This window comes from Varanus komodoensis, unplaced genomic scaffold (assembly GCF_004798865.1).
Source record: "Varanus komodoensis strain SLA01 unplaced genomic scaffold, ASM479886v1 scaffold22, whole genome shotgun sequence".
NCBI lineage: Eukaryota > Metazoa > Chordata > Lepidosauria > Squamata > Varanidae > Varanus > Varanus komodoensis.
Genome location: NW_025335606.1, coordinates 7,750,546 through 7,773,238, shown reverse-complemented (window position 1 = coordinate 7,773,238; position 22,693 = coordinate 7,750,546). Strand labels below are relative to the sequence as shown.

General features: G+C 45.0%; 1 protein-coding gene across 1 annotated transcript in view; it reads left to right on the top strand.

Moving 5' to 3' along the window:
* Window positions 1–18,847: 18,847 nt before the first annotated feature.
* Window positions 18,848–22,693, top strand: part of MYO5B (myosin VB) — a 211,019-nt gene continuing 207,173 nt past the window's right edge. Inside the window, exon 1 of the mRNA XM_044431198.1 lies at window positions 18,848–18,924. Within this exon, the coding sequence (XP_044287133.1) occupies window positions 18,863–18,924 (62 nt within the window). The 5' untranslated portion in view covers window positions 18,848–18,862. The remainder of the gene's footprint in view (window positions 18,925–22,693) is intronic.

The window sequence follows — 22,693 nt, the reverse complement described above, 5'->3', positions numbered from 1 at the left end:
TCCTCTCCCCAGCTGTGAGTGAACAGGCTCCCACACATGTACAGAGTTGTCCAGTCAAGATCTACCAGCAGTGACTAATTGGAACATCTGTACAAGCTGGATCTTCAGTAGCTTTGTAGAAGAGGGGATTTCAGCATGTTTGTCTCCTAATGTGAGTCGCACCTGCTGAAATTCCCTTTCTACCCAACAGTTAAGAGCTTCTGCCCTGCTTTTACCTTAGTTACCATAGGTCTTAGCTCAGTAGGGCAGTTACATATGAAAGCGCCAAGAACTGACCCTTGGCACCCAAGGACAGGGGTGACAAGAGGCGTGTTTGAAACCCTGGGGAGCTGTTGGCAGTCCATGCAAACCTCTGGCACCCAACCCCAACCTGGCACCATCTGGATGGGTTGCTGTTGCATATGCTGGATGGGGATGATGGGAGATTTATTTATCGGATCTCTTTCTACCCTTTTTCACACAGAGCTTAGAGCAGCCGGCAGCCTAAGCAAAACAAAGCATGCCATTTAATCACTGTTGAAATAATGATTCTAATATATCATATAAACATATTACGAAATAAAACAAAACAATTAACACCATTAAAAAGAAATTCCTTTCATATAGCCCCAAACCTCACACAAATAAATAGATCTTTCACTGATGCCTGTGTGACAAGAACTATTAAGCTAGCCAGACCACTGATCTGACTTGGTATGAATTCCCTTCCTGGAACCACCATGTCTGAGTCAATGTACTTTTGAATGGCAAATGTCGAGAGCCGCATTTGGGTGGTGGTCAGGTCTGTTGCCTTTATACCATATTTTTATACTGGTTGGCCACTGTTGGAAGCAGATGGCTGGATGGGTCAACCCTCAGTCTGGATGAGCATGGCTTTCTTCAGTGCTGGCCCCAAGTTCTTGAGGCCCTTGGGCAAGGCAGCCTCCGTGGCGCCAATCTCCCAGTGGGCCATCCTTCTCACCACCATAACTTGGTGTCCTGCACTGAGCAGGGGGTTCAACTTGTGGCCCCTTCCAGTTTTTCTGTGCTGTGATCCCGTGATCTCTAGCTGCTGCTCTTCTTCATAGCTATGACATGCTTGCTGGACGAGCAGAGAGCCCGTCGCAAGTAGGTTGTAGCATCTACCGGCCTGCTTTCTCACCACCGTGACCACCATGGTTGTGTGGGCCAGAGGAAGTGGCCAGTTAACAAGCAGAAGTAAATCCAGAAGGCCCTTGTCAGTGCGGTTCTGATGGGGTGGAGCCCTGGCATTCTTTATGTATACCTTAATACTGACCTCTTGCTTCTCTTTTTCCTATGCAGTATACAAGAGTGTGGATTCCTGATCCAGAAGAAGTCTGGAAATCAGCAGAAATAATCAAAGATTACAAAGAGGGGGACAAAACTCTATGCCTGAAGCTTGAAGATGAAACGGTACATCACCCTAGTTATTTCCCCAGCCCCATTATTTTCCCTTCCTCTTTTTAGAAGTTCTCTATTTCCGGTCTTCCTCTGTTTTTATTGTTTGATGGATACTAACAAATCATTAAATCCAAGCAGTCAGCACTGAATTCTCAGAAGTCTCCCTTCATGTTGGAAGAGATTTCTGGAAGGGGTGCTGAACAAATTATGCCATTTCCGTGAAGACAGCTCTTCTATGTAGGGAAAACCCCAATATGTGATGCAGCCTGGACCCCACAACTATATATAACGTGGGTCCTCAAACTAAGGCCTGCCATGCCCATTTAACCGGCCTGCCCCACAGATTTTGCACTCGCTGGGTGTGTCCTTGGGTGTGCGGCTTGCTCGCGAAGAGGTCGTTTTGGACTCACTTGGAGAAAATGATCTCCTCGCGAGCAAGCCGGCACCTCGCCCCATGGCCCCCCCCACCTCACCCCGCGCATGTGCCCCCCCTGCCCCCGTCACCGCCTTGGCGGCCCACACCCACCGCTGGCACCTGTCAAGTGGCCCTCTGTTGACAAAGTTTAAGGACCCATGATATATAGGAACAGTGGTAATTTAAAAGGGAATGTTATTCACTGACCAGTACTGCATTATTTGTGATTAAAGGCTGACTTTCAAGCTTCTGCTCACTAGCTTCTCTTGCCAGTGTAGCTCAATACTTGTGACATCAAAAGAGCAGTCACATCAAAGTTAGGACAGCAGTGAAATTGGGCCAGAGATGTTACAGAATTGCAAGAAATCTTAAGTCGTCAGCAATCATAGGAATTAATTAATTTTACTTGATTAAATCTTTATCCATTTGCATATGGGGAGGAACAATGTCATACAAATTAAGTAAACAAGAAATTAAGAACTGTGGCTGTTGTACTTTGGTCACATCTTGAGAAGGCATAACTCCTTGGAAAAGGCAATAATGGAAGGGGGCAGGAAAGTGGAAGAGGAAGACCAAATATGAGATATATTGATTTGATAACGAAAGCCATAGCCTTGTCTAAAAGAGCTAAGCAGGGATGTTAAGGATAGGGCATTGGTGAGTTGAAGGGGGGGCATTTATTCATAGGGTTGCCATAAGTCAAGACAACTTGACAGCATATAACATCAAGAAATTAAATTCAGCTTCAAGCATCACTGCATTTTTTTCTGTTTAGCTTACCTGTCCTTAGGTAAACATGCATTTATCTACTTAGAATCATGGAGCTGCAAAGAATCACATGGTTCATTTAGCCAAAGACCCTCTGGAAATTCACTGCTATAGAATCTCAGCTCAGTGATCAAGCAGCCACTGCTTATCAGGGATGCTGTAGCTGTGCGATTCCTGTGTCAGCCGTGGGCTGAACTAGCTGGAGTTTGAAGTCCCTTTCAGTTCTTGTGATTCTAAATAGATCGCTGCATATTTGTACCACATAACGGTCTACTGATCAAATTCGCAGATGACACTAAAACTGGAGCAGTGGCCACAACTGAGGAGCAGGTACTCCAGATCCAAAAGGAGCTGGACAGACTATGGAAGTGGGCAGGAGACAACAGGACGGCGTTCAATGTGGAAAAGTGCAAGGTCTTGCACTTGGGGCATAGGAATGGGTGTTATAAGTACAAGTTAAGGGACAAGTAGCTGGAGAGCAGCACTTGTGAAAGGGACCACGGGGTGCTGGTTGACTGCAGGCTAAACATGAGTCAGCAGCGTGATGCGGTGGTCAAGAGGGCGAACGCCACCCTTGGTTGCATAGCCAGAAGTGTGGCTTCTAGATTGAGAGCGGTATTCCTGCCATTCTATACAATTCTGGTGTACCCACAACTGGAGTATTATGCTCAGTTCTGGGCTCCACATTACAGGAAGGATATAGCCAGGTTAGAGTCAGTGCAGCATAGGGCCACAAGGTTGGTGGCCGGTTTGCAGGGGATCCTGTATGAGGTGAGACTGAGGGAACTGGGTCTCATCAGCCTGGAGAAGAGGAGACTCAGAGGGGATCTGTTGGCAACATACAGGTATGTGAGGGGGTGTCACACAGAGGTGGGTAGAGACCTGTTCTCCCCTGCAGAGAAAGGCAGGACACTCTCCAATGGAGCAAAGCTCAGGGAACCAAGGTTCCATTTAGATGCTAGGAAGTACTTCCTGACAGTCAGGACCCCGAGGGTGTGGAATGGGCTTCCAAGGGAGGTGGTTGAGGCCCTATCGGTGAGGGTTTTCAAAGATAGGCTAGACGTTCACATGGTGGGCATGTCGTGAGCGGAGCTGGCTGGTGCTGGAGGTGAGACTAGATGGCCCGGAAGACCCCTTTTGACTTGCTCTGTTTCTATGTTTCTACATGTATGTTGTACAGGATGCAGAATTCAGGATTTGGGTTGTCATTGTCCAGATTTTTGTTGTTGTTGTTTTATATCCCTAATATATACAGCCCAGATAATGGCCAGTGTGGGTCGGGAATTTATTTATGTTATTTATGTTATATTTTACATTGTAAGCCGTCGTGAGGCTTTTTTCTGAATAGGACAGCACCTAAATATTATAAATAAATAAATAAATACCTCTGTAGATCCATAAATAAGTACAGATGGTATGAAAGCCATCACTGTGGTGTGGCGAGAGTTGGTTTCAAATGCAAATATTCCTGTTCTTTTCTCCATTATAACAGTGACTTCAGCAGTAATGGCATTAGTCCTTTTTCTTTTGTGAGGTGGTGATGGAGAGGAGAAATAAATATTTACATCAGTGATTAGCAGCTTCTTGCTTGGTCAGTCCCTTGCACTGCAATTGGATTTCTTATGTTTCCCTTTCTGGCTCTTTTTAGTTTTGTTTGTTTTATTTTCACAAATCCAAAGCATTTTTTAATTGTGCTTTTCTTGTTTATACTTAGGTTACTGTTTTGGTTGTTCTTTGGGGGGTTTATCCCTGTCACCTGCCCTGGGGACATTTGCGAGTGGGGTGGCATGTAAATCTTGAATGAATGAATTTGATCAAAGGCACTTCTACTCCCGCCCTTACCCTTCCAAAGTGGCTTATATAAGGCAGTCGAACAAGATGTGCCATCATGACACAAAATGAATGAGGCATGAGAAGGAAAGAAAGCAAAAGAAGGAGGGGAGGGGAGGGGAGGGGAGGAAGGAAAATAAGCAAACTCAGATGCAAGTTCTTCAAGTTCTGTAGAAGTTCTTGAAGATATATGATAGCAAGACTCTTCGGTATTTGAAAGGCTGTCGGAAAGAAGGTGGTCTGCATCCCTCCTTGATCATCCCAGAGTGCAGGACGTGAATAATGGGCTCAGGTTACAGGAGACCAGGTTCAGGCTGAACATCAGGAAGGGCTTCCTGACTGTAAGAAGAGCACGGCACTGGAACCCGTGACCCAGGGAGGTTGTGGCCTCCCCAGCCCTGGGGGCATTCAAGATACAGCTGGACAGCCATCTGAGAGGGGTGGTTTAACCTGAGCAGGGGGTTGGACACGATGGCCCGAGGCTGCTGCTCTGTGGTTCTATAATGGCAAACTGGAATGAGGACAGTATATGGGCCGGAGAAGCCAAGTCCAGTCGGTTTCACAGCAGCCGTCACTGCAGCTCCCCCTCGGCTGCAGTCCGGTGGAAGGGCTGCTGCCAGTGAACAGTTTTTCACAGTACTTCTCTAATTTGGCACGTCTGATGGTTTTCTCTCCTGAAACAGAAAGTAGTGTAGTACTGACAGTCTTCACCCAATGGAGATATTCAGGGTAGTAGAGAAAAGACCTCTTAGAAGGTCAGCAAAACCCAGCCTTTTTTCCCTGGGGATAGTGGGGGTGGCAGGTGGAATTATTCCTGCCTTACCTTTGCTGTAGGTACATAGCCAGGTACTTGTTGGAAATAACATGACTGTTGTGCTTATTTTGTGCATCCCTATTTGCATATTCAAAACCCATTTGCATAACAGGCTTCAGCCTTTGGAGCCGAAGTATGGCACACCTGTAGAAACGGGACCCAGCTCTCTCAGGTTACAGTCCCAGATGAATTCTTCAGCTGCAGAGGGGGCGGCGGAGGGGCAGAGGTGGGCAGAGGGCTGGGCAGTTCTAGGATGAGAACCAGCCTGCCTTGGAAAGGGAGTGAGACATTTCAGAGGCACAGTCTGGAAAGGACACGTGCAACAATCAGACCACTTAGGAAGCGTCCGGCATTCCTGCCATCTCTCCCTCAAGCAGCAATGGCCACCTCGAGGGCAGAGTCAGACCCTTTCTGGAACAGGAGGGAAGGAGGGGAAATTTCAGGTTGGAGTCAACTCTTTACATGGGCAGATGATTTTCTTCCATGTCAAGGAGGATGGTACTTTCATTTATGCCGTTTTGTAACCTGTTAAGCTCTAATAAAAGAAAGCCACTATGATGCATTGCTTCAGAGCATGGAACTGGGACTCAGGCAGTCTAGTCCCCACTCAGCCATGGAGCCAACTGGGTGACTTTGGGCCAGTCACAAACTTTCAACCCACAGGGTTGTTGTTCTGGGGATAAGATTGAGAGCAGGAGTATGTAAGCCACCTTGAGTTCATTAGAAAAAAGGGGATTTTTTAAAAGCAGGATATAAATCTAATGAATAAATAAAATACATGCAAAATAATAAAAGAACCATGCCTCTAAAGTCTCATCCAAGCCTGCTCGAGAGGGAGAGGGGAGGGGAAGCCTGCTCACAACAACACCTAACCGTGGTTGATAGCTGATGTGTTATCAAGGGAAATTTCACACGTTCTTCCAGAATTATATTTCCCCCCAAAAGGGTTCTTCCATAGCTGTCGGGAAGGACTTTCTTAGCGCTTTTACTTCTGCTTACTAAGGAAAGGCATTAAAATGACAAGCACAGAATTGATTGCGATAATGAGATGCGATTTGGTCTTAAGCACCAGAGGGTAGAGAAGATCCAATGTGTTGTATCCCACTTAGCCGGCGTAATGACAATTGAAAATACATTTTTTCCTGTCATAAAGGTTTTTTTTGATGTTGTGTTACTAAAACGGTTAACAGACGCAGCTTTTACACAAGGAGCATCCTCCAAGGATAGCGAGGATAATGCACAAGGCCTGCTAAACACACACACCTGCAGAGCAGCCTTTGCAACTGTGGGTGGATGACAGATTGCCCAGTTATTAAAAGGGGAAGTTGGACCCCAGGAGAGAAAGTAAAATGGAGCACGGGGCGGGCAACACACAGCCTGCAGGCTGCATCTGCCCCCAGCTGCCCCACGCTCCACTGCTGCATCGAGAGTGGCAAAACATTCCTGAAAAGGACAGATGGCGCCCGAACTCTGTGAAGCCCCTATTTGACCCCTTTCAGTTGTTAGGACAACCTTGCATAGAATCTGTTTCCCTTCCTTGTTCTTGCAGTCTCACCCAACCTTTTCTTCTTTTCACCCAGTGTTGTTGTTGTTGTTGTTGTGTGCCATCAAGTCTTCTCTGACTCATGGCAACCCTATGAATGAAAGCCCTCTGAAAGTCCTATCCAGGACAGCCCTGCCCAGCTCTTGTAAAGCCCAGTATCATTTCAGCAGCCAATTTGCCTAGTTCCAAACTTATTTTTTTTACCTAGAAGCCCAGCCCAGATCAGCCAGGGCCACCTGTGTGTGTCTGTGACTTAGTCCCTGTACTGTAACCTTTGTTTAACTGCTGAAAAAATTGCTAAGGAAGCCTCCCCAGTCTTTGAATATGGTGCCTAATAGACATCTCTTGATTATCTGCAGTGAAATGCTCTGAATGTCTTATTATAATCGGCTGATATTCTGAGATTTCTGTCACACTCTGCCAACTAATTTCCCCAAGTCATGACTACGTTTCAAGTGTATGTGTGCTTGATAAAATCCCTTTATTTTTTAAAAAAGCCCCCCCATTATTCAGCCCCCTTGCCAAGATACTCTGCCCAAGTTAAAGAGTCTCTTAACGCATGGAAACACATACGCGTTTGTCCATGTGTCGAGCACCAACTCTTTTTATGGGGATAGTCACTTCCCGACTAGGCTGATATTCCCTTCCCAATGTGTCTAATTTTATGGGTGTCCAGACAATGTTGTCTTCAGTACGTAGCTCTTGCATGCTTACCCACCACTCTTCTGCACATGAAAGAAATCTGAAGAGACCAAAGAGCGGCATTGTAGCTTTGAATTGTGGGCACCAGGAGCCCTCAGTCTAGAAGCACCATGAGGGGGTGTTTTCGGGGCTCTTAATGGGCTCACTGGATTGCATGATGCTCATATGGTCTTCCTGTGTGCTGGAGATACCTGCAGGTGATGATGGGCTACCTGTCATGCCCTGCTTGTGAGTTTAGACAGCCTTCTTGCTTGGTTTGTTGGAAAGAAGACACTGGACTTGGAGGACCTGATTTTGCAAACCAATTCATGCTCCTTGTTTACCTTGCACAGGTATACTCAAGAAAGCACTTTTTTCAGCTTGTTACGTTGCTTTGAAAGAGTTTTTCCCAGATAATCAAAGAGCCTGGAGTTTGGGCTTTGGCAAAGAAACCTGTGATCTTTTTTGATGTTTCTCCTTGGGTCCTGCTGTGTTGGTCTCAGGTGGTGCTAATTGCATCCCCGGTGGCTGGCTTGCTGGCTGGATTCAGCAGCAGGGCATCTGTGGCTGAGAGGGAAGATGCTGCAGGATGACTTCTGTGTTTCTCAGAGGGTTATTGATGGATTTGTCTGAGTGGAAAAGTGGGCGCAGCAGCTGCTTCTCTGAAAGCAGATGAAACAGAACTGATTTGGGCGTTTTTGTTGTTTAGTTTGTGGGTTCTGAGGATACCTATACCTACATCATGACATAATTAAGGAAGTGACAGTGGGAGAAGGAAAACTGATGTACCCATTTGTGCTGCTGACCTTTTTCTTTTGGCTGCATTTTGCAAGTTTTTGTACCAAATTGGTCCCTCCCTCCCTCCCTCCCTCCCTCCCTCCCTCCCTCCCTCTCTGTGTGTGTGTGTGTGTGTGTGTGTGTGTGTGTGAGAGAGAGAGAGAGAGAGAGAGAGAGAGAGAGAGAGAGAGAGGGAGGGAGGGAGGGAGGGAGGGAGGGAGGGAGGGAGGGAGGGAGGGAAACCCAATTCTGAGAGGTGTGTGTTGAGTATTTCTGTGATGTTGCAGGTCAAGCACCGAATTAGACATAATTAGAATTTTCAGTTTCCATTTAAAAAACAGTACACACTGAAATTTCTCAGCCCTGTGGGGGAGTGGAAAAGGATTTAGGATTTTTGCTGCTGAAATCCAACTATTCTTACTGGGCTGAGATCTCTATAGGAACATCCTCTGATTTTCAGCAGTGTAAACCACCATGTAAGACAAGATATAGAGTGGCAAAAATATAACGAGGACTACCAACTTCCTGAGAATTTCTCTGTAGCTGTATCCTAGGGCCCAGAGCAATCCCCAGCATGTTTTCAGAATGCTCTGAGTGCAGTCATTTCAGACCTCAGGTAAAGCTATTTGTCCTCCCCGAGAGCTGCTGAGCAGGAAGGAAGAGGGCAGAAGAAAACAAACGGCAAAGGAGAAAAGGGCTACCCCACCAACTCCAAGCTCTGTTTTTGTCAGTCAGTGGCTTCAGCCCCAGCCACTGCTGACATTCAGCCCACCGGCCCCCCAGCAGATTACCTGAGAAGGAATACAGCACTCAGCCGAGCCTGGTGCTGGGCCTGTCGCCACCTGAGGTGGGCGAGAAGATGCCCTGCGGTAACCACCTTTCTCCCCTCCCACTCCCAGGTAGAATGCCAGTGTATCCAGCAGGCAATGGAAAAGGAGGTGCTTCTCTCAGTGTCGGCTGAGTCCACTGCCTCCCGCATCCCAACCATTATCTCTGATCTTTGATCAGCAATAGGAGCAGGGATACCCCTACCCATCACCTTATTTTATGGTTATTTATTTCTCTATTTCTATCCTGCCTTTTTCCTACAAAGGGCTCAAGGCAGCTTACATCATTCTCCTCCTCCATCTTATCCCCACAACAACAACCCTGTGAGGTAGGTTGGGCTGAGAGTCTGTGACTGGCCCAAAGTCACCCAGTTGGCTCCATGGCCGAGCGGGGACTAGAGCCCAGATCGTCTGAGTCCCAGCCCCATGGTCTTAACCACTACACCACACTGCCAACAAAAGTGCGTATAGTCAAGGCCATGGTTTTCCCCGTTGCAATGTATGGCTATGAAAGCTGGACTATAAGGAAGGCTGAGCACTGAAGGATTGAGGTCTTTGAATTGTGGTGCTGGAGGAGACTCCTGACTGATGGCAGACGTCACCCTGCCAACAAAAGTGCGTATAGTCAAGGCCATGGTTTTCCCAGTTGCAATGCATGGCTGTGAAAGCTGGACCATAAGGAAGGCTGAGCGCCAAAGGACTGAGGCCTTTGAATTGTGGTGCTGGAGGAGACTCCTGCGAGTCCCTTGGACCACAAGGCGATCAAACCGGTCAGTCCTAGAGGAGATCAGCCCTGACTGCTCTTTAGAAGGCCAGATACTGAAGATGAAACTCAAATACTTTGGCCACCTAATGAGAAGGAAGGACTCCCTGGAGAAGACCCTGATGCTGGGAACAATAGAGGGCAAAAGAAGAAGGGGACGGCAGAGGATGAGGGGGCTGGATGGAGTCACTGAAGCAGTCAGTGTGGGCTTGGGTGGATTCGGGGATGGTGGAGGAGAGGAAGGCCTGGAAGAGTGTTGTCCACGGGGTCGCGATGGGTCGGACACGACTTCATGACTAACAACAACAAACCTACATCACTTGCACTGCCACTTGGGATGGGGAGACCTATGCTGGGAATCCCTGATGCTTCAATCCCAGATTGGAGATAACATTTGGGATTCCTCTGGGAGCAGGGCTTAGGGGCAAGCTCTGTTCCCTGGAGGATCCAAAGAGGCTCTATATGAAAGACTGTGAGATAAAGTTAAAACAATTCTGGAAATTACGCAAAGAATTCCAGCACATTATTATGTGTGAGAGAAGCAGATGAACTGTAGTGAAGAGCAACTGCATTGTCATTTCAGAAGTAATCTGATAAATGCAACTAAGAGAATTGGGCACCACCAGGATTTTGACAATAAAATGTGCTATTCTTCTTAACTAAATAAATAAAAATTATGAACAGGCCATATTTTGGGGGGAAGCTTAATAGGCTAGGAAGGAAGTCTCATTAAGCTGCTTTTGTGCCTGAACTACTTCTGAATGCATTTGTGAGCAATGCCTCTATTATATCAAATCATTGATTTTGTGAGTTTTGAATAGTTGCATTAATCTTCAGCTTCACGCTGTCAGATCTGGTACATCTTTCTCCTGTGATAGGGCTTAGCAATTTAACTCTTCCTTTAGAGGAGGGAGGATAAATTTTGGACTAATTATCAAATCTGTCTTGATGGCTTGCTCTCTTGCCAAAAGACAGCCATTCCATGGCCCAGCCCTGCTTATGGTGTAATATGTGTGTTTTTGATGCAAGGCATCGTTCGCACCAAACTGGGCTTATTTTTGTGGTTCAGAAGTGGGTTTGTGTGACAGCTAAACATGCTCCATGTGTTGGTGCAGGTTTTACTGAGAACTGCAGTGAGCATTGAAAAGGAAAAATTGGAATAATCGGGAAATGAGAAAGTAGGTGGAGGTCAGGAGCCCACAGGCCGTCCCTGATCTGCTAATGGTGGTTAATAAATCAGCCAACATTATACCTGCTAGGCTGGTGTTCTATTGCTGCTATTCACTTCAAGAAATAATGGTGGGTGGAAAGAGAAAAAACATCCATTTTTATCCTTCAGAGGAAATAGTTGCATTCATTACAGGAGTGTGACAGTTTTTCTTCCCCCTTGTGCTAAATATTCTTGGGTTATTTCTTTATCTGCCTCCACATCACATCTGTCTTACCTTATCCAACTCTTGTCTTCCTCGCCCCATCCTTAGCATCACCCTGAAGAGTAGGGGAAATCCTCTTTAAAACACAAAGCAAAGTCAAGGAGGATTTTTTTCTGAGCCACACAGTTGTGGCATTTCTACCATCTGGGAGGCCAGATGGTAAAGCTTTTTTGCCTCCAAATTAGACTAAAGCAGCATAATAGCTCTTCTTTTATCAGTAAACACCTTTGTCATCTCCCCCAGGGTGCTATTTCTGTGGGGAGATTTTAAGGGAGAGAGGGAAGGGAAGCAGCATCTTGGCTTTTACCAGATTTCCTATCATATTAATGGCCCACTTACACTTCAGATTAATTTTGCATAAACCTCCAACAACTAAATTCCATTGGTGAAAGTGAAAACAGAGGCTGTGTATCAGATGGGAGCAGAGTCTTAGGATGCCCACTTCATTGCATAATGCGAGTCAGCTTTCCTTGCCCTTGAATGGGAGTTGGAGTCCAGCACATCTGGAAGGGACTTCATAGATTGTGTGGCAGGAGGGACATTGCAAAAGCTATTGGACTCATTGTTGGGTACCTTCAAACACTAGTCACACCAAGTCTCCACGTTCAAAGGCAGTAGGCCTATCAATACAACATGTTGGGTGCAGACAAGAGGAAAAAGTTGGGATGGTCATGTTTTCCTGGTGAGAATATCGGTTACTGGGATGGGTTAAATGAACCATGTACAAAATCACAAGAACCCATCTTGTCATTCATCTTGCGTCCAACTCCTGTGCACAGGTGCGGTTAACGTCGTGCCCTGTGTGAACAGGAAACATGCAACTCAAGCGGCAGTTGGACAAGTTTCCCCATACTTGCGCAAGTTCACCCAAATTTGTGGACATTTCCCAGCCTGCACGGATTTGTGCAAAGCTAAGGCGATTCTGTTACTGAGGATATTTGCACAAGTTCGCATGCATCAAACCAAAAATCAGGAACACGAACGTATCTCTGAGAATTTGTGATACGTGCTGGTGCTTGGGCTCGTGGTCATGTCTGGCGCTTCGAGCAGGGCATGCTTAAATGCGCTACTAGCAAAAACAAAATTCTCATGCATCCTTCAAAGCATCTGTTAGGAACGGAATGCTGGACTAGATGGGGCCATTTGGTCTCCTCTTATATTGTCACCCCAGTCGTGTCAGTTGCGTTTCATTCATTTGGCTTAAAGTCGAGCTGACAAACAGCTCCAGTTTATTAAACCAGGAATGATGGATGTGGAACAGCGACGGCAGAATGTTTGCAGGAGCAGAGACAGCCGATGTGAAGAATGCAAGCAGTTGCTTATGCTAGATAAGACCAAGATCAAGTTCATCTAATGTTGTGTTTACCAACTTTGCCAGCCTGTGGGAAGCAGAAGATAATATAAATGCATTACCAGCAAACACGGGGTTATTTTTTTCTCATGTCCATTTTCTGTTCCTAGAGAAATTCATGGAGGGTGGATTTAATCTCCCTCCCACTCCACATGCTCACCTTAAAAACGAGTTGGTTGGATCAGGGCAACCATCTGATTAGTCAGTGTGGCAACCAGCTTACTTGGTGGATGCGGGGATGGGGGAAGTGCACAGAACCGCCTCCGAGGTGTTCCTCCTGATCTCCCCACCAGTCATCGCTTTCCTTTCATGTTCCATTCCAAAAAAGTGCCCGAAAGGCTCACATGGGAAAAGCAACGAAAACAAACATGCAGCCAATGCATCCATTGCAATAGTACATTATTACAACAGTAAGCAACCCAAACAATTCATTTCACTAATACTAACAGAACATTTGAAATTAATTACCAAGGCAGAAATGGCAATGACAATGCATTACCAATTATTTGTTATCAGGAAAGTATGCCAAAGCTAAATAAACCACTTTTACAAAGCCTCAAGGCATAATAATAGAACTTTCAAGCAGCTACTGCAGAACTACCTAGTGCAGGAAATAACAAGCAGGTTTCTTACTGCTTTAGCAGTAATCACTCCCACATCTCACCTGTGCATTCTGGTGCGGTTCTCAAGCGCCGTTCCCTGTTGGGGGACAGAGGCGTCTGCCCTGCTCTCCCTAAGTGAACCAGCTGCCTCCAGGTGCAGTGGAGGGTAAAGTTCTGGTGTCAGGATGCATTCAGCTGCCTTCTGCACGTGCAACAGGAATGCCGGCACGATCTTGTGCTTTGCCGCAGCCTGTGCAGTGTCTTGAGATGGTCGTCTCCATCAGCACCACCGTTGTAGAAAGGCTGCTCAGATGGGCACTCCAGTGTGATGGCATATTTATGATGACAGTGGGGAAGACATAGGTGGAGGGCCTTTTCTGTGATGGCCTCCCATCTTTGGAACAGCCTCCCTGCTACAACCTGCCTGGTGCCAAATTCGCCCTCTTTTTGTTGCCAGGTTAAGGCAGCTGTTGTTGTGGAAGCCTTTAAAGATCTCCCACGTAATTTGAGAGGCTGACATGAATACCCAGGTGCCTTTTGTTTGTTCTTGGCCAGGTATTCTTATTGGTTTTATTATTAAAATATATTTTGTACTATTTTAGATTAATTTTAATTCTTGATTATGTCTACTGTATTTAAACCTCCCAGAGAATCTTTGGCTATGGGCAGTATAGAAAGAAAATTTTTAAAAAAAATTGTATATACCCATTCACTCAACCATTTTGGCTGTTTGAGCGATTTATGCTCAATAATCTCCAAACATAATACAATATATTAAAACGGGTTAACAATCAATAAAACCACCCGCATCCCTGTCTTCAGAGGGTCTCAAAACTTTGTTCCAAGAGATTCTGTGTGCACACCATTTTCATGAATGCAGATAGTCACATGATGCCTCAGATAGACACTTAGGGATCAGGAAGTTAAGGAATGAAATGGAAGCTGTCTCACAGGGAGGCTCATAACAACTGGGCTAATTCATTTCAGTCACTAGCTCTGGCTTGTGACAGCGGATCAGAGAGCACAGGATCATTCATTCATTCACTTAACAAAGGAGAGGTTGAACTAGGTGCTGAGCCACCCAGGGTACAATTCTGTGCATGTTTAGAGAGAAAGACTGGGTTTAGAGAACTCAAAAGGCCATGGTGGATTTTTACCATTGTTGGTCCATCATCTTGTCCGAACCTAGTTGTGGTATTTCACCATGGTAAGTTTGGCCTGTAGAAACCATGATAGGAAACAACGGTTTGTTCTATGGTTCCTCCGTGTGGTTGTGAGCCACAGTCCTTCTTCTGAGTAAGCACACTACTCCAGAGTTTCTTTGCAAGTACCACTGAGTCCTCTGGAAAGAGTGACAACTGCAGAAGTTGCTCCAGCTATCCGGTCTCCGTGTGTGGAAGGTGAGGAAGAGACAGATGGAGTAGGCAGGGAGTGATCCACCAAGGGAACGAAATATTAGAAATAAGGAGCTTGCCTCTGTTAAATTGACAGTCTTAGACTTGAGCCAATTTTTGTCAGAAGGCTGTAAGTAAGGAAATTTCTCTTCCCCCAGTAAGAGGGTACGTATGAAGTCTGGTCCAATTCTATGGCTTGCAATGGGCAGCGGGGCCAGGATCGTGTGGCCTTTTCTGGGGTAGCGGGATGCTCTCAGAGCTTGCTCAGTGCTGTGCTGGAGCAGAAGCGTGGGCAGCTGATCGCATGTCAGGCAGATTCCCTTACAGATACCCAAGTTAGGAGATCCCATTACATTCCTAGGCAGACATTGCCATTGTTCTAGTTACATTCTTCTGATGTTTTGTAAAATGCAAATCTTTTGAAGCCAGTTCATGCAATTATTTTCTCCTCCTCTAGTTCTCCTGCAATTTTATAACCCAAAGTCGTAGTTTTTGAAGTTCTGCAAAGAAGGAAGTATTCAGTAGCTCTTTTGTAACTATTGTTTTTCTTCATTATTTCAGATTCAGGAATATCCTATTGATCCTAATGCCAACAAGCTTCCCTTCTTGCGTAATCCAGATATTTTGGTTGGAGAAAATGACCTAACAGCTTTAAGTTACCTCCATGAACCCGCAGTCTTGCACAACCTAAAAGTCCGATTCTTGGAATCAAACAACATCTATACATACTGTGGTGAGTTTTTCAATATGTTATTCCTTGCACTATGTGTATATTTTGTATCAGAGGATGGCAGAAATGTGCAATTTGAGAAGAGATATGGTGGCTGTGTTTGCACAAAACGATACACCAGGATTCCTGGTTTTTTCAATCACAGTGCACTACAGCCTAGTTCATCCTAACCCATTTACCTCATCTGCCCTCTTCCCATTTGTTTGAGTTTAATATTTCATCTGAATGCAGGATTATGATGTATTTCACTTGAAGAAGCCAGGATTCATAAGTCATCTTTAAGCTAGAATTAAATGTTGGCTTGTTTAGGTACAATAAACCACAATCCCAAATTCAGATATAATCCTAAACTATCTGTACTTGTTTTGTTTCTCTGCTTGTGTTAGTACCAGGTGGGGAGGAAGCAAAGTGGGAACACATTCTGTGTGTTACGGTTTAAGGAGGCAGGATTCCTGGCTTATAGTGCTACATGTTAATACAGCTAGAGTCTATCAGCAGTCCCTGTTTTTTAAAAATACTGGAAACAAAGTTTATTTTATTTTATTTATTTTATTAAAACATTACATTACAAGTTATGTAAGTGTTTATTACTCTGATCTTTGTTTTTTTTTCCCTTGTACTTTGGAACCATCCAGCATGTCTCAGATTTTCTCAGAATTAGTATAAAATAATGTAGGTATACAAAGCTCAGAAAACATCAATTGCATTTGTATCTAACCAAGGCAAAACTGTTATTATACTAATAACACTCAGATGCCAATTTATGGTGGCAACAAATGGAACTACTCAAGATACAACTGGACAGATGCTTGGTGTCCTGCCCTGAACAGAGGGTTGGACCTGGTGGCCTTCTGGTCCCTTCCAACTCTACTGTTCTATGATTCTGTGATTCTCTACTTAGAAAGCAGTGGGGAGAGATCAGCGTACTGGAGAAATGCCAAGGTTTGCAGACATAGAGAAAATATTTAGAAGAAAGACCATAGGGGGCAATCACACCTACCCTAGGCTCACCCCAAAACAGCCCAGTGAGGACGGAGCATAGCAAACATCTGTTGTGGGAGGAGACAGAACATCTGGAGAGGAAGAATGGATCCCTAAATAATAGCACTTTACATGCCAAAATATTGTTGCAAGTCCCGTTCTCAAAATAGTTGTTATTGAGCTGGGGAAATTTAAGTGCATAAATACATCCACATATGCTGAACGCAAATGAATGCAATTGCGCTAAGCTAGGTTTCTAGCCATCTAACTTGTCTGGGTGCTAAAGATACAGCACATGTCTTAGCTAATTGTGCAAGAGCGGTTTGGAAAGCATAGCGTGGATGCACCTGTTTATGGACAATCCCATTGTTTAAAGGTCAACAGTACAGGGTTAAAGAAGCAGCAAGCATATCTGATAACTGACCACAGAACTACAGAAATTCATGTACATGATAGCACAGACAGAGAAGCAGAAAATGCGCATCTGTCTTGGCAGGATATAAATTATCTCAGTGCTTCAAGGGAATATCTCTGATTATGCACTGTGTTACTTTGATTTTGTAATTATTTTAGTGGCTTTTGTTTTGCAAGTCACCTTGTGGAATTTTAAAGACCAAAAGTGGGTATAAATGCTTTAAATAGCTCTCCATTTCATGAAGAGCTATTTGTTCTGAGTATGACCCTGTTTCTTGTCATGGCGCAAGAGGGAAATGCATTTATCTATTGCATGTTGTTGTTGTTATATATTTTCAAATCTTCTATTTATGGTGACCCTGTGAATGAAAGCCTTCTAGAATATCCTATCCATGACAGCCCTGCTCAGCTTTTGCAAATTCCAGACTGTGGCTTCCTTTAGGGAGTCCATTCATCTCGTATCATCTCCTGCCTTCGACTTTCCCTAGCATGATTGTCTTCTCTAATGAATCTATTGCATAGATTCTTAAATTTTGATCTGGGAACAATCAGTACTCCTTGATATGCTCAGGAGAACAGACTAAAAATAATGGAGGAGGATCCTAAAAGGTGAGAGCATCGAAAACCAAGTCTGCTACATGCTGAAGAGGCAATCCAGTTCGCTTCAGATTGCATTTTAACATTTCAACTAAAAAGCAGTTTGCAGTTCAAGTGGTCACAGTGGAAATTCCTTCCTGGGATGCACATGCCCATTTGTTGGATAGCAACTGTAATATTGGGATTTTAATTGGGAAGCCTTTTGGGCACCTTCTTATGTGGGTGGGGTTCATATGCAAAGCTGAATGAGGCTGAGGGACTGTGCCCCCCCCGGGACTGGGGCCTATAAGATAAAGAGAGAGACGAAAGCACAGATTTGTAGACAACCCTTTATGCATGGCTCTGAAATCTGTGTGTGTGTCATTGAAGGATCGTGTTTCCTTTTTGTGCGTCAAAAAGGGTGTGTGGCTAGGGGAGAGGGAGGGCATTTGATTTCAGAAAAAGCTCAGGCAAAGAGATGCAAGGGGTGGTGTAGTGGTTAAGAGCAAGGGACTGGGACTCAGGCGATCCGGGTTCGAGTCCCCATTCGGCCATGGAGCCAACTGGGTGACTTTGGGCCAGTCACAGACTCTCAGCCCAACCTACCTCACAGGGTTGTTGTTGTGAGGATAAGATGGAGGAGGAGAATGATGTAAGCTGCCTTGAGCCCTTTGTAGGATAAAGGCAGGATATAAATCAATCAATCAATCAATCAATCAATAAAAATAAGGGGTGGAGACAGCAGGAAGTGAGTCTATGTAACCAAAGAGCCAGTGAATCCAGGAGATTCCAATGCAACAGAGAAAATTGGGCCCTGTACCTTTATTGAAGGTATGCAGGTGGCGCAGTGGTTTAAACCACTGTGCTGCTGGGCTGGTTGATCGAAAGGTCGCCGGTTCGAATCTGCACAACGGGGTGAATTCCCATTGCTCCATCCCAGCTCCTGCCAACCTTGCAGTTTGAAAGCAGAAAAATGCAAGTGGATGAAAAGGTACCACTTTGGTGGGGAGGTAACAGCGTCCCGTGCACTTCGGTGTTTAGTCGTGCCGGCCACATGACCACGGAGACTGTCTGCGGACAAACGCTGGCTCCCTCGGCCAGGAAACGGAGATGAGCACCGCCCCCTAGAGTCAAGCATGACTGGACTTTAATGTCATGGGGAAACCTTTACCTTTTTTTAAACCTTTATTTCAGCAAGTGCCCATGTTCAGCAGGGAGGTGGGATGGGTGACCTTCCAGAGATCTGGGGCTCTGAATGAAAGACTTGAGGCTTCAGCTCAGGGAAGATGCTCCACCTGTGACCAGGCTAAAATAGCAGCTGTCAATATGTCAGAACCCCCCCCCCCCCCCGTTTTGTATGTACTATGTTTGAATCAGTCTTATAAAAAGACACACAGTAGATCATAGGTTCCCATTTAATATGGCATTGGAAATTCTGCTCCTTCTGTGTGGCTTCAACTGTTTGTGCACTTTTTTTAGGTATTGTGCTTGTTGCCATTAATCCCTATGAACAGTTGCCAATCTATGGACAAGATGTCATCTATGCATACAGTGGCCAAAACATGGGAGATATGGATCCCCACATCTTTGCAGTTGCAGAAGAAGCGTACAAGCAAATGGCTCGGTGAGTAGAACACCTGTTTCCATCGACACATTTAACATGCATTAAGACCAGGGCTGCAGCTACCGCGAACTAATGTGGAAATCATTCCAAGTTAAGCTGGACAACTTCGAGCAGAGTTCTGGAAATGATAATGGTTCATCACTGAATGCAGAGGTCAGCAGGCTGCATAAAATTCTGAGACACAATGTTCTTTCCCGTTTTCTGATCATTTTTCGAGTTCACATAGCTCTGTTTGAGAAAAAATAGAAACACCCATGAGCCATGTTGTCTGAAGTCCTTCTGTCTATTATGCTTATACATGAAAATTAGTTATGAGGATGGTCTTGTGAAGAGCTTGGCAATCTGAAGATGGGGCATAACTCAGCTGTAGAGCACATGTTTTGAAGCAGAAAGAGATCCAACATCTCTGGCATCTTCTTATAGGCCTGAGAAAGTTTCCTCTCTAAAACTTAGGAAGGGTCTCTTTCAAAGTAGACAGCACTGAGCAAGATGAGCTAGCGGTCTGACTTAGGATAAGCCACTTTTCTTAGCATATCCATGTTTTATGCCAAGGATGTTCAACCTCCAGAGAAGGGCAGCAAAGATGATCCAGGGACTGGAAGCAAAGCCCTGAGGAGAGCTTGAAGAAACTGGGCATATTTAACCTTGAGACAAAAGACTGAGGGGAGATAGAATAGCACCCTACAAGCACCTGAAGGGATGTCATGAAGAGGAATACCAGCATCATTTCTCAGTCATCCCAAAATGCTGGACATGGAATAATGAGCTCAAGTTACAGGAAGCCAGATTCCGGATGAACATCAGGAAGGATTTCCTGACTGTCAGAGCAATACAGCAGTGGAACCCATGACCTAGGGAGCTTGTGGGCTCTTCCACACTAGAGGCATTCAAGATGCAGCTGGACAGGGATCTGAGAGGGAGAGTTTAACTGGGAGTCCTGCAGAGGGTTGGCCGCTCTGTCCCCGTTCCAGCTGTTCTCTGAAACCTCTTTGAGCTCAAGGATCCAATTTCATTTTCCTGAAATCCCTGCGTGCCCCATTGCACTGCTAGGAGGGGCTGGAGACAAAATGGGGTAGATCCCCAGGCAAAAGGGATGGGCCCACTGCCAGTGTTTCCAGCTTAACATTCTTACTGCCTCACAAATGTTTCAGCTTCTCAGCATGGGGATGAAAAACAGTTTTCTGGAAAAAACGGGAAACAAAAACTGGGAAACCACCTCATGATTAATGATTGAGAGGAAGGGGAAGGGTCATGGTTATCCGTGAACTCATGTCTTATGATTTCTAGTAGGTTATGGGAGGCTGCTTTATAGAGCCAGAGGGAAGGGTGATCCATTTGTAAACATTCAGTGAGGTGTGCTTGCATTTGTTTCCATAGCTAAGCATAGTAGAAGCATCTTCTACATGGTTGCCTTCCCTTGCCTGGTCAGCAGGCATGGTTCTCTTGATACTTCGAGGGCCAATTCCCGTTCGTTTCACTTCTATTCCTACCGGTTATGAGTGTTTGTAGACTCTTCCTAGACTTAGATCTGGGTTGGTCTTTCCCCAGCTGGATCTTTCTGTTCACCCACATGCAATGTTTGCATTATTAATTCTTCAGTTAAAAAAAGACGAAGAAACACACACACACACACAACTATGCAAACTGAGTAACTTTCTGAAAAGGCGAGAGATTCCTGTGCATCAATTCCAGGTGTAAAATCTTGTGGGAACTGTGGTTGAAAAAGGTCGAATCCTCCTGAGACTGGATGGCAGAGTGGCTGCATTTACACTCATCCTCACCTTCAAGAGGAAAAGATATTAAGAAAAGCCTTTTTCACCCACTTTCTTTTTAAGCATTCTTGGTTAGTGGCAGGAGATGATTGTGCATCAGCACATTTCAAGAACTTTGCACTGGTGCTCTTAAATAGATGCTTTATTTCTCTCTCCTGGAAGCAAAAGCAGTTACTGTGCCTTCCTTATTGATCTTATTACTTTTTACTGCTGTTACTTCCAGTGCAACTTTATCATCATGACAACAGCACTTGAGCCAAGTTCAGGACTGCTGTGAGCCAGGGCGACTCTTCCAGCTTAATTGGGGTTTAATCCACCCACTCTTGTGCTGAAATTGGCCCGGACTACCAGCAAAACTTGCTGACGGGTGGGATGGGGATCTCCTCCGCGGTTTTGATCTTTGAAGCATATTTTTAGAATACGGTTTTGTGCCTGCATAGTTAGCGCCCTTTGCGCTCCCTGGTGGAACTGTTCCTGCAAGATAAGCAAGGTCTTTTTGTTTGACCTCGAGGCACCCAAAAGTGAGACGGGTGCAAAAATGTAGGCCTACTTCAGGAATACTGTTCTGTGGATATAATATAACTTGAGATAAATGATGCGTTTCCCCTGGATGTTTACGAGAGGGGTTGCTGTGTGAAGTGCATGCCCTCACGCTCTGTTTGCACATTGTATTCAAGCACTGTAAGTCTGTGCATTGTTTTAAAGGTCCGATTGACCAAAGGTACCCCGCACAGGCTTCCTTGGCTGCCGGTTGCTGTCCAGAACCAGTTCAAAGTGCTTACGGTAACATGCAACACCCGGAATGCCTTGGGGCAAAATATCTGAAGAATATTGCTTGTCTCCGTATGTCCCTGGTCACTGAGATCTCCATCTGAAGGCCTTCGCCATGTCCCTCCCCACAACGAAGTAACCGGGGAGATGGCAGGGAGAAGAGCCTTTTCCTCAATAGCATCCCATTGATGGAACATGCTTCCGTTGGAGATTTGCCAGGCGTCTCCTCAGCTGGTGTTTAGACAGCAGTAGAAAACATGGCTGTTTCACAGATACTATAGTGAGAAGATTGGCTGGTTTTAGAATGGTTCGTCATTCGTTCTTGTATGCTGCTACTGCCATGATAGTCGCCAGATAATTTTATTTAATTGATGGTTTTAATCAGTTGTTTAATTATTTTATTATGAATGCAAATATTGCTTTAATTGTATTGTTTTATTCTCTTGACATTGTTTTATAGAATGGTTTTAGATATTGTTAATATATCTGCTGTGAACCTTCCAGAGAGCCTCATGGCTGTTGGAGCAGGATACAAGTGTAGTAAATACATAAATACCTAAATGTCTGGAAGGAAAGAAATGCATCTCTCTGTGCCATTGGAAACAGTGTCTTTTCTCAATGATTTTCTGTTCTGAAACTGTTGCCTGTGTTTGGTCTAAGCTGAGTCTTGCTCAGAAACTTCACACTTAAGAGATCCTTGCAATCATTACATTCTTCTTGTTCTTTTTGGAAAACGACTTACAGAGGTGGGGTTTTGAAGGAGAGAAGCAGGAGAGTTTTTTTTAACCATTTCTCACCTGCAATTTCTTGATTTCAAATTAGCCCTCATGTCCCAAGGTTGTCATGATCCATGTGAGAATCCTCCAGTGATCAGGACAAAGGTCTGAAGTTCAGGCACAGAAATCATCCTCTGAAAACATCTCTTGGTCTGATGGACCAGTGAAAAGATAGTTCTCAGAGCCTGCTTGGACTCAAGAGATTCTGCTTCTGGCAGGGCAGAAGTTCCCGTTTCCCAATTCCAATGAATTAAACAATGCTCCTTTAAGCTTATATATTCAAAATGAGGATCAGAGCTGACCCACATTAATTTATTTCAGGGGTTTCCAACATTTTGGGTTCAATATTTGGAATTCCAATGTTGTATTGTTGGCACTCTCACAAAATGGCTGCCTTGTGAAGGGGCATGCCCATGGAAAAATAGCTGCTATCCTGGACACAAAATGCTC